Below are 13,027 nucleotides of genomic sequence, written 5' to 3' on the forward strand. Positions count from 1 at the left end.
TTTCTATTTCCGCCTTTTCTGGCCTTTAGAAGGGGTTTTCGGTCATTCTGAGCTTAATTTGGGATCATTTTCTATTTCAGCCTTTAGAAGGGGTTTTCGGCGATTCTAAGCTTAATTTGGGATCATTTTCTATTTCGACCTTTTCTGGCCTTTAGAAGGGGTTTTCGGCGATTCTAAGTTTGTTTGAGATCATTTTCTATTTCGACCTTTTCTGGCCTTTAGAAGGGGTTTTTGGCGATTCTGAGCTTAATTTGGGATCATTTTCTATTTCGGCCTTTTCTGGCCTTTAGAAGGGGTTTTCGGCAATTCTGAGCTTAATTTGAGATCATTTTCTATTTCCGCCTTTTCTGGCCTTAAGAAGGGGTTTTCGGTCATTCTGAGCTTAATTTGGGATCATTTTCTATTTCAGCCTTTAGAAGGGGTTTTCGGCGATTCTAAGCTTAATTTGGGAACATTTTCTATTTCAGCCTTTTCTGGCTTTAAGAAGGGGTTTTCGGCTATTCTGAGCTTAATTTTAGATCATTCTCTATTTCGGCCTTTTCTGGCCTTTAGAAGGGGTTTTCGGCGATTCTGAGCTTAATTCGGGATCATTTTCTATTTCGGCCTTTTCTGGCCTTTAGGAGTGGTTTTCGGCGATTCTGAGCTTAATTTGGGATCATTTTCTATTTCGGCCTTTTCTGGCCTTTAGAAGGGGTTTTCGGCCATTCTGAGCTTAAATTGGATTCATTTTCTATTTCGGCCTATTCTGGCCTTTAGAAGGGGTTTTCGGCGATTCTAAGCTTAATTTGGGATCATTTTCTATTTCGGCCTTTTCTGGCCTTTAGAAGGGGTTTTCGGCGATTTTAAGCTTAATTTGGGATCATTTTCTATTTCGACCTTTTCTGGCCTTTAGAAGGGGTTTTCGGCGATTCTGAGCTTAATTTGGGATCATTTTCTATTTCGGTCTTTTCTGGCCTTTAGAAGGGGTTTTCGGCGATTCTGAGCTTAATTTGGGATCATTTTCTATTTCAGCCTTTAGAAGGGGTTTTCGGCCATTCTGAGCTTAATTTGGGATCATTTTCTATTTCGGCCTTTTCTGGCCTTTAGAAGGGGTTTTCGGCGATTCTGAGCTTAATTTGAGATCATTTTCTATTTCCGCCTTTTCTGGCTTTTAGAAGGGGTTTTCGGCCATTCTAAGCCTAATTTGGGATTATTTTCTATTTCGGCCTTTTCTGGCCTTTAGAAGGGGTTTTCGGCCATTCTGAGCTTATTTTGGGATCATTTTCTATTTCGGCCTTTTCTGGCCTTTAGAAGGGGTTTTCGGCGATTCTGAGCTTAATTTGAGATCATTTTCTATTTCCGCCTTTTCTGGCCTTTAGAAGGGGTTTTCGGTCATTCTGAGCTTAATTTGGGATCATTTTCTATTTCAGCCTTTAGAAGGGCTTTTCGGCCATTCTGAGCTTAATTTGGGATCATTTTCTATTTCAGCCTTTTCTGGCTTTAAGAAGGGGTTTTCGGCGATTCTAAGCTTAATTTGGGATCATTTTCTATTTCGGCCTTTTCTGGCCTTTAGAAGGGGTTTTCGGCGATTCTGAGCTTAATTTGGAATCATTTTCTATTTCGGCCTTTTCTGGCCTTTAGAAGGGGTTTTCGGCCATTCTGAGCTTAATTTGGGATCATTTTCTATTTCAGCCTTTTCTGGCTTTAAGAAGGGGTTTTCGGCGATTCTAAGCTTAATTTGGGATCATTTTCTATTTCGGCCTTTTCTGGCCTTTAGAAGGGGTTTTCGGTCATTCTGAGCTTAATTTGAGATCATTTTCTATTTCCGCCTTTTCTGGCCTTTAGAAGGGGTTTTCGGTCATTCTGAGCTTAATTTGGGATCATTTTCTATTTCAGCCTTTAGAAGGGGTTTTCTGCCATTCTGAGCTTAATTTGGGATCATTTTCTATTTCAGCCTTTTCTGGCTTTAAGAAGGGGTTTTCGGCGATTCTAAGCTTAATTTGGGATCATTTTCTATTTCGGCCTTTTCTGGCCTTTAAAAGGGGTTTTCGGCCATTCTGAGCTTAATTTGGGATCATTTTCTATTTCGGCCTTTTCTGGCCTTTAGAAGGGGTTTTTGGCGATTCTGAGCTCAATTTGGGATCATTTTCTATTTCGGCCTTTTCTGGCCTTTAGAAGGGGTTTTCGGCGATTCTGAGCTTAATTTGAGATCATTTTCTATTTCCGCCTTTTCTGGCCTTTAGAAGGGGTTTTCGGTCATTCTGAGCTTAATTTGGGATCATTTTCTATTTCAGCCTTTAGAAGGGGTTTTCGGCGATTCTAAGCTTAATTTGGGATCATTTTCTATTTCGACCTTTTCTGGCCTTTAGAAGGGGTTTTCGGCGATTCTAAGTTTGTTTGAGATCATTTTCTATTTCGACCTTTTCTGGCCTTTAGAAGGGGTTTTTGGCGATTCTGAGCTTAATTTGGGATCATTTTCTATTTCGGCCTTTTCTGGCCTTTAGAAGGGGTTTTCGGCAATTCTGAGCTTAATTTGAGATCATTTTCTATTTCCGCCTTTTCTGGCCTTTAGAAGGGGTTTTCGGTCATTCTGAGCTTAATTTGGGATCATTTTCTATTTCAGCCTTTAGAAGGGGTTTTCGGCGATTCTAAGCTTAAATTGGGAACATTTTCTATTTCAGCCTTTTCTGGCTTTAAGAAGGGGTTTTCGGCTATTCTGAGCTTAATTTTAGATCATTCTCTATTTCGGCCTTTTCTGGCCTTTAGAAGGGGTTTTCGGCGATTCTGAGCTTAATTCGGGATCATTTTCTATTTCGGCCTTTTCTGGCCTTTAGGAGTGGTTTTCGGCGATTCTGAGCTTAATTTGGGATCATTTTCTATTTCGGCCTTTTCTGGCCTTTAGAAGGGGTTTTCGGCGATTCTGAGCTTAATTTGAGATCATTTTCTATTTCCGCCTTTTCTGGCCTTTAGAAGGGGTTTTCGGTCATTCTGAGCTTAATTTGGGATCATTTTCTATTTCAGCCTTTAGAAGGGGTTTTCGGCCATTCTGAGCTTAATTTGGGATCATTTTCTATTTCGGCCTTTTCTGGCCTTTAGAAGGGGTTTTCGGCGATTCTGAGCTTAATTTGAGATCATTTTCTATTTCCGCCTTTTCTGGCCTTTAGAAGGGGTTTTCGGTCATTCTGAGCTTAATTTGGGATCATTTTCTATTTCAGCCTTTAGAAGGGGTTTTCGGCCATTCTGAGCTTAACTTGGGATCATTTTCTATTTCAGCCTTTTCTGGCTTGAGAAGGGGTTTTCGGCGATTCTAAGCTTAATTTGGGATCATTTTCTATTTCGGCCTTTTTTGGCCTTTAGAAGGGGTTTTCGGCGGTTCTGAGCTTAATTTGGGATCATTTTCTATTTCGGCCTTTTCTGGCCTTTAGGAGTGGTTTTCGGCGATTCTGAGCTTAATTTGGAATCATTTTCTATTTCGGCCTTTTCTGGCCTTTAGAAGGGGTTTTCGGCCATTCTGAGCTTAATTTGGGATCATTTTCTATTTCAGCCTTTTCTGGCTTTAAGAAGGGGTTTTCGGCGATTCTAAGCTTAATTTGGGATCAATTTCTATTTCGGCCTTTTCTGGCCTTTAGAAGGGGTTTTCGGCGGTTCTGAGCTTAATTTGGGATCATTTTCTATTTCGGCCTTTTCTGGCCTTTAGGAGTGGTTTTCGGCGATTCTGAGCTTAATTTGGAATCATTTTCTATTTCGGCCTTTTCTGGCCTTTAGAAGGGGTTTTCGGCCATTCTGAGCTTAATTTGGGATCATTTTCTATTTCAGCCTTTTCTGGCTTTAAGAAGGGGTTTTCGGCGATTCTGAGCTTAATTTGGGATCATTTTCTATTTCGGCCTTTTCTGGCCTTTAGGAGTGGTTTTCGGCGATTCTGAGCTTAATTTGGAATCATTTTCTATTTCGGCCTTTTCTGGCCTTTAGAAGGGGTTTTCGGCCATTCTGAGCTTAATTTGGGATCATTTTCTATTTCAGCCTTTTCTGGCTTTGAGAAGGGGTTTTCGGCGATTCTAAGCTTAATTTGGGATCATTTTCTATTTCGGCCTTTTCTGGCCTTTAGAAGGGGTTTTCGGCGATTCTGAGCTTAATTTGGGATCATTTTCTATTTCGGCCTTTTCTGGCCTTTAGGAGTGGTTTTCGGCGATTCTGAGCTTAATTTGGAATCATTTTCTATTTCGGCCTTTTCTGGCCTTTAGAAGGGGTTTTCGGCCATTCTGAGCTTAATTTGGGATCATTTTCTATTTCAGCCTTTAGAAGGGGTTTTCGGCGATTCTGAGCTTAATTTGGGATCATTTTCTATTTCAGCCTTTTCTGGCTTTTAGAAGTCGGCCTTCACATATGTTTCGTCGACCATGATGCAGAATTCAACTTTCGTCAGCATGTTGAGGTACAACTTCCTGGTACGGGTTTTGGCGGACTTGTTCTGCTTCTCGACGCGATTAGGGGCCTTTTGTACCTTGAACGTTCGAAGTCCAGCCTTAAATTTGGCCTTCTGGACAAAACTTCGGCTAAGGTGCAGCTTCTTAGCCACATCCCGAACGGAGGCGTTCGGATTTCGGTTGAAGGCCCCAACTACGCGGTTGTGATTTTTGGTGTTGTATGGAATACTTTTTCTTTCACTTCTTGGCTTCCGATCGGTGGTCAATCGTTAATTATATTACACTGAATCCTCAATCACAAATCGTTATTTAATCATTATTTATTCATCCTTAATTCTGAATTTTGAATCCCAAATTTCGAACCATACAAACATTGAGAAACACTCCAAAATCTTGAAGCCTGAGCTCTAAATTCCAGGTCCTTAACTCTGTAACCTTAAGCGCAATTTGAAAATTCTAAATCTTGAATTTTGAATCAAGAATCCAAAATCAAAAAGCCTTATTCCTTAACTTTAAAGCCAAGCCAAGCCATTTTTGATTTGATTTTTCATTTTTTCTTTTGATTTTTCCATGATCGGACCGGTTTCATTGTTTGGGTTATCTTTTGTAGTTTTTATTCAAAAAATGGATTTTCAAAAAATAAGCTTTTTAGATAGGTAGTTTTAATTTTTCTTCAAACTTTTTTTCAAAAAATAAAAAATAAATTAGAGTGTATATTTTTTTCGGAAAGACAAAATTATTATCTACAACTTTGCCGAAGACATCACACCGATCAAACAAACTGTTTTGGCTCTAAGAATATTTGTAATCATCAATAGCTTCCCAAGGTAGCATTTTTCAAAAGTTTCTCAGAACTGAGTCGTATTTCAAAAAAATTAACTAATAGCACAAAATGGTATTTTTAGACTATAGAAGCGTCTATGCAAAGTTTCAGCCAAATCAAAAATAACAATTTAAAAAAATGTTAAAACTGGAACATTTTTTGTGGAACTCCTCACTCATAACCACATTGGCGTCAAATACGGTACAGGTAAGATCATACACACCTTAATTTTTTTATGCGGGAGATACTTAAAAATACGTGAAATCCGCATGAAAAATCGCGTGAATCCCGAAATCTTCATTTGCTAATGGTTTTCAGTTATTTCTGCTAAATTTCTTTCGAAAAAGAATTAACATCATTCTTGTCCTACGAATTGTGCTTAAAATCAAGAAAAAATATTAAAAGGTTAGGGTAAATCAGTGAATATTCAACTCATCGGACTCTCTAAATGAACTATTTGAAAATGAAAAACCATTTAAAACATGCCGCGTAAAAACAACTTCGCTTAGAAATCCGCGTAAAAAAACATTTAAGTGTAGTCTGTAGTCATCTGCATTTTAACCTATTATGTTTGAGGCATTTTTGAACGCAATATCCGTGTGAGGTTGCTTACATTGTGGGCAATGAATAGAAAAGTGCTACTTGTGGAATTCGTGGTATTTTGTCCGTAAGCGAAAAACACTAGCTATATTAATAATATGCTATGGAGTGACGGGACAAAGGTAATTCAATCCGGAACAGATGGCCAACTTTATGTTAGACGATTCAGAAATAGCGAGAAATAGTTTTAGATTTTCCAGATGATATTTACAAAAACACAAGTTTTTTTTTTTGCAAAACCTTCCCCATGCGAAATGAGTTCTTCTGATAGTACGAGCACGGTATTTACAATCAACCAGACGGTTCCGGATGGTTTTAAACGTCACCTTTAATTCAAGTTCCGTTTAGATGGCTATAGATGTGAGGAATGCATCTTTTTTATGAATTTCAGTACTCGGCGGTCTTTCCTAGAATTAGTTTTCCTTTCCACCCTCGTGTTTCTGATTTTTTTTCAGATATTTCGCCGATTTTTCAACTATGTTCTGTGAACAGCCGATAGTTTCTGCTATTTTTTTGAAACGTTCTGGATGAGCCCTGGATCATTGTTATTGGAAAACCGTTTTTTTTAATTTATTTTCAAATTATTGGTATTCTATTGAAGGGTTACTGTGTCTGTATTAATAACCAGTCCGTTATTTATTTGTCAACTGGTTAGATTGTATGGCTCTATATAATATCTTACTTAGATAAATCGACCAGCTCAAACCGATGAAAGGGTATGAAGTGGGACCATCATCATCATCATCATCAATGAAAGTTTCGGCTTTATATTGTAGTATTTGATCAGCCGTTTTTTATCAGGGCTGAAATGTTTACCGCGACCCTTTACCGGTAAACAAAAAGCAAAATTATAAACCCAACTTATGAAATATTAGTTTATCAGTACAGATATACTGTTTCCACTCACAAAAAACCGTAAATCGATATTTATCAATAAGCAAATAGTATCAACAGTCACGTCACGATGTATAGTTTACTTTACACCTATTATTTTATTTTTTCCACTTAAATATTTGTCAATGAAAGTTATTCTCCGCTCATGGACAAAATACCATGAATTTTGACAGATAGCATTTTTTTCTCATTTTATGCAATATTCTAAATAAAAATTCAGAAGAAATTATAAACAATGCTCAAACCTATTATTTTTTCCTCCACTGTATATATAATTGAATCAGAAAAAAAATGTTCATTTTGTAAATGTTCCGGTTTCTACTGTGTATAATTTCCTGCAAACCTCTACAATAACCTGCCAGGAATGTAGTGGAAGATCAGCCAGAGTACTGGACAGAAAATGGACTTTTCCTTTTTGTCTAAATCATGGTTCAAGCCTAGTTGGCTTGGCTATCAATCAAACTGATGGCATACAGTTTGATTGATAACTAATGTTCGAACGAAATTATGAGTCCATTTCTTCCAAAACACCATACCGGTGAAAAGTGTGTGTTTTGGCCAGATAAATATCATCACATTACGAAAAATAAACACTAACGTTTTTGAACTAGTGATGGGCAAAACAATTCATCAGAGTGAGCGACTCTGAACTGATCCGCTCATTCAAGTGAGCTAGTTCTTTCAAACGATTCACTCGCTCACTTCTGTTTTTTATTACATGAGCAGGCATGCCAGATTTACGTGCTCTTGATTAATTTCCAGATTTGCATGCACATGTTAAGACGTCTACCGACAAGCTGGTTAGACATAAATTATAAATCTACTAGTTTTTAAAGCTATTAACGTTGTAAACACATTCGCTCACTCTTGTGCTAATTAACTTGGCAGAAAATCAGCTCTTTTGATACAAAGCAAATAATTTATTTTGCTACTCATACGCCTGGCATCGCTGTCCATGATTGTGCAAATTAGGACAAATTAGACGGGCAGATTCAGTTACTACTTTGTCATCAGTCATTGTCGAAATGATTCGTTCTGTTGCGAGTGGAAATTAAATAATTTTATTCGTTTTGGGGATATTGCGATTGCCAAGGTTTGATGGCACAAAATTGAATTGATGTGGACACCGTGGCAGGTACTAAAAATAATACAGTTTTTTCGTTCAGTAATATGGCTATGGAATCATCCAGCAGAACTTTTTCTTTGATTGGCCCTTTAATAGCGGTGGCAGCTAGCGACAAGTTTACGATACGCAAATGGATTATGGACCATCTAAGCCAGGAAGACATGGATCACACACTGCGACTAGTGGTAACTGTAAGCCAGAATAGTTTCTATCGGGTGTTGGCAGTAGCAGAGAAACTTCAGTTTAACTTTGACTATCCGGATGCGTTCAACGAGCGGCGTATGCTAAAAACGCTGTAAGATGTTCTGCATGGATAAAGGTGGAAATTAACGAGTACGATTATCGAACAAATTCCGTTTGTCCGGACCGAAAACTTGTCATCTATCCGACCGACGTGGTGTTGTTCGAAAGCATTTTGATCTCTACTTTCCGAAAATTTGAGATTTGTTTTATATAATGCTGTTTGTGGACACGGATTCCGATACGAGATTGGCTAGAAGAGTGCTTAGAGATATAAAAGAAAGAGGACGAGGTTAAACTCAAATTTTGAATGCCTATATTACCTTTGTGAAACCCGTCTTCGAAGAATTTTTTTATTTTTCTTAGCTTCAAGTACAGAATAAATGCTTACCAGTTTGTATTGCTGTAACGATTAGTGAAAAGACATATTCTCCGCAGTACAGTATGTGATGAATTGAATAAAAGCTAAAACATGTTGAATTTTGAAAAGTAGTTTAGGAAAATACGCAGTTGTCAGTTATTGAATTAATCACATAGGGAAATATTTTCTTTAAAAGTCGGTTGAAATGTAATGGAAACAATCAGGGTTTCTGTGAATATTTATATGTACACGCAAAAGTTGGATTGTGCGAAACCAGTACAAAATTGTGCGTTTTTAGTGCAATTGTTGATGTAATTCGGAACCAGTACAATGGTTGCGTGTTGGGCATAACGCAATTAATGCTCTAGCGTTTCTCCAATGTATTTGGCAGCTCCAAACTACTACACCTTAATAGTTTCAACTGGTATCAAGCAGCATTGCAAAGCGAGCGAGAAGCAAAACCATTCTCCTCCTTTCTACTTGAGGACGAGACATATGCTACGCTTTTCAAGTCTTTTGCACACACGCTTTCGAGATACTTTTTCTTCTTCATGCATTCCTCTGAATAGCAGCAAGCACGCACCGACAGTATGAGTGAGACTAACAACACTATGGTATCAAGTATGTACAGCACGGGTGTCTCGCTCATTTCGTGAAGCAACGAAATATCGCCTTGCGCGTCGCAATCCGAACCGAAAGAGAAGCGAAAGAGCAACATGCAAATTGTATGTGGTGTGTCTAGTCTAGTCACCAATACACTCGACGTGAGAAATAAAGTGTCGGTATATGATACATATTCTGATTTCATTCTATGTCAATGTATTCGCAGTACAACTGTTGCGTTATGCGTTTCACACATTTATTGTGCGATTTCTGTGCAACATTTGTGCGAATCGGGAAGACACAATGATTGTACAAGACTTCAACTTTTGCGTGTACTTTAATTTTCTGGTATAAAAGTTACTCGTAGCAATCATATGAAGAACATTGTAACAAAGTAATAAACAGTAACAAAACAATAAACAGTATCAAAGTAATAAACAGTATCAAAGTAATAAACAGTATCAAAGTTATAAACAGTATCAAAGTAATACACAGTATCAAAGTAATAAACAGTAACAAAGTATTAAACAGTAACAACAACAAAGTATTAGAGCTAACTTACAACGTAAATTCACTTTCCTGTGAAAAAAATAGAATGCTGTTGTACGAGTGGTCTTCGTTCCGCAAATTGTGTAGCAAGCTGTTCATGAGATCTACGCCTTCAAAAATTCTTCTAGATGTTCATCTTCTACTCTCTGCGAAGTGATTTTCTTTAGTGATTTCTGGACTGCACTTTTCTCTTGAGAAATATAGTTTTAGTTTGAAGCTTAAGGAGAAAATCTGAAAGAAAAAATGGTATGTTTATACAAAATTCATGTTAAAACAATTATCGTACATTTAGTTCATTACATTTAGTTTTCCCCGGTCATTTTTCTGCCACTTTATGTATAGCTGCGGGATTTCTTAATGGGTATTGGCATTTACAAACATGATCTCGGAAACATGCTTGCTCGATAATCTTGAACGTCTCTCACAGACCAACGGCCCTGCTTTCGAAAATATCCTTTCACACGGAACTGATGTGGCTGATACACAACCTTCTGAGCATTATCTGGTACAGTTTCGAATATATGCTTCCTCGTTTCCCACCAGGCTAGTGGATCACTAGTTCGATGGATGAATGGTTCTGATAAGTATTTATCAAGCTCAACGATACTGCCTGCCGTTGAATCCGTTTTTCCTTGTAGCTTAAATACAGACTCGTCGAACTGCTGCCAAAAAGAAGAGGGACTCACTATTTGCTGAGCGACTAGATTAACTTGGGACTCTTCATTTGATGATTTTGGAAGCTGTTGTATCTTGTGCAGTAACGATTGATATGCGGCACGGAATTTTTGGCCATCTCCGTATCCCTGCTTTCGAAATCTGGGATCTAAGAGCATTGCCTGAGCTATTAGTTCGTTGGACTCGCGCCCTCGAAAACGAGAACTCAACCCTTCGAGCAACTCAAAAATAAGTTTTTTGACGTTTGGAATTGGAGACTCTTCTAACTCTCGAAGGCGTCTACTTAGCAAACGTGATATAACTGTAGTTTTTGAAAGAGAAACGGTTTTTTCAGATGATATTTCAATAGTCACGTCCTTAAATGTTTGTAAAACTTCAATACTCTCTTTGATGGTTTCCCAGTCATTTAGTGTGCATCGGGTAGCATCTAGCAGGGCTAGCGTAGATACGACTGCTTCTTTACTAAGTAGTAACCTTTCCATCATATCGAAGGTGGAATTCCACCGCGTAATAACATCTTGCTTAAGTTTTAATTCTTTTTGTCCTAGTTTTATTTGCATTTCTCGTAATTTTGAAGACGCATGACTGCTCTTTTTGAAAAATTGAACGGAGGTCTTGCACTTGTCTACTACCTCCGCAATTGAATTTGTTATTGCACTTTGAACAATTAAATTCAGCGTATGAGCAAAACAACCCAAATGTCTCAGTTTTAAATTTGCAGCTGCTGCCTTCATATTGGAAGCGTTATCCGTTACTGTTGCCGTAATTTTGTATTCAATATTGAATTTACGAAGAATTCCACTAATCCAGTCAGCGATATTTTCTCCTGTGTGTCTTTCCGTGAACTCAGAACACTCTAACAAATACGACTTTAGGTTACCATTTTTGATAAAATGTGCAGTCAGGGCATAAAAGCTTGTGTTTGTTAGGCTTGTCCAACCATCGCACGTGAGACATATAGCGGGAGGATCTATTAGGTCAAGTTTAACCTTTTCCAATAGCTCATTATATACGGCAGGTAACAAACTATTTGATAATGTCTTTCGACTTGGCAATTTATACGATGGATTTAGAAGTTCGACGAATTTGACGAACTCCTTATCCTCTACTATGGATAACGGATGATATTCTCTGCATATCATTGTTAATAGTTGGGTATCAATACTTCTGCTTTTCTGAACCGGCAATCGTTTTACAATGAACTGTGTCATGGAAGACTGTGGTTTCCCAGACGAGATCGAAACTGGAAGCGATCGTTGCTCTGCAGATTTTTGAGATGGTTCTCCGCTTTAATTATTTTCAGTCGTACTTATGTCAACAACAGCGTCTTTTCCTTTCTCCTTACTTACAACAGCATCTTTTCCTTTCTCCTTACTTTCCTGTCTATTCAAAGGAATCAACGGGTGTTTTCCTTGTAAATGTCGCTTTAAATTCGATGTGGAGCCGGATGACATTGAAATAGATGCGTTACAATAACGACAAATACCTTTTCCTTTTTCTTTAGTGAAATGATACCAAATATCACTGGATACTCTTCCAAGCAGCATTTTAATCTAGAAGCAATTATCAAGCAATTATTAAATTCAGAGCAGGTATAAGAAAGAGTTATGCTTACTGTATGAAATGATTATATATGCAAATACTAAGAATCGATAGATAAATATCAATCAGCGCATGCGGTCAAAATTCACTCTTGGAAAGTTTAGCAAGTTTAGGAAACTTTCGAATTTTCCACTAATTTTTTTTTGCTCAAAAATGTGTCACTAGCGAATGTATACAAAATAGAGTTAATATACTTGCAAATAACATGTTTGGCAACCTTCCAGTGTTGGAAGAGAGAGACATTATCGATATTATGCTTTGCAAACTTTCTGACGGTTGAATCCGTTTAATTGGCGCTGTACAGGTAAAAGAGATTTTCAATGCTGTTCGCACCTACGCGAATTCTCATATGTAATATTCTATCAAATCATGTGTGAGAACAAAAGCAAACATATTCCTTCCTTCTTTTTCGCAAGCAAAAATCAGACAAATATCAGCAGAGTCGTCAACGGAACGTCATGTTAGTGTGAGCAGGCTGTTTTTTTCACGGGAATGGCATCGCTGTCAGCTACCATACATTTGATATCTCATGTAGATTCGGGCAAACCGGCTAAATATTGACTGCAATTAATAATAGCAGATCAGACAGTTTTGAGCAATTTCTTAAGGTTTTCACATGGTATGTGATATTCTAAGTGATATTTAGTACATTAATTGTGTCCCAAAGCAAAGTAAAGCAAACTGTGACAGCAGAAAAAGTAGTTTTGTGACAAACGGTACAGAAATAGATGTTCGTAACGCTTGAAGGCTACCATACCATTCCCTTGGTTTTTTTTTTCAATGTAAGCATGTCGGTCAGTGATAGTGATGGGAAATATCGCCCAAAACGGACATCGGTAACCATCGATAATTCCGGGGCTTTAATCGATATTATCGATAAGTATCGATAATTTGACAGCTAACGTTTGCGGTAAAAAAAGAATTTTCAGATGGTGATGAAAAAAATAAACTATTTTAGATGGTGATGAAAAAAACTATGACAGATAATTGAGTTGGATAAATTTCCCATGGAAGTTTATCATGTTAGCTTCCTCGCAAAAAATATTACGTCCTTGCGTCCGGCCTTCCGGCAGTTAACCGCAACATTCGCCATGGCGGACGAAAATATGCGTGTAGCCATGTTTTTAAGCTCTTTCTTCGTTTTTTTATTA

The 13,027-nt window shown here is 37.8% G+C and overlaps 1 protein-coding gene across 1 annotated transcript; it reads left to right on the plus strand.

Annotated features, from left to right (window-relative positions):
• Positions 1–7,890: 7,890 nt before the first annotated feature.
• Positions 7,891–8,690, plus strand: LOC129716586 (uridine-cytidine kinase-like). Its single transcript, XM_055666421.1, is given in 3 exon segments — positions 7,891–8,158; positions 8,161–8,265; positions 8,268–8,690. Coding segments are annotated over 3 exon segments (558 nt in total). The 3' UTR covers positions 8,453–8,690.
• The last annotated feature ends 4,337 nt before the right edge of the window (positions 8,691–13,027 follow it).

This window comes from Wyeomyia smithii, chromosome 1, assembly GCF_029784165.1.
Source record: "Wyeomyia smithii strain HCP4-BCI-WySm-NY-G18 chromosome 1, ASM2978416v1, whole genome shotgun sequence".
Taxonomy (NCBI): domain Eukaryota; kingdom Metazoa; phylum Arthropoda; class Insecta; order Diptera; family Culicidae; genus Wyeomyia; species Wyeomyia smithii.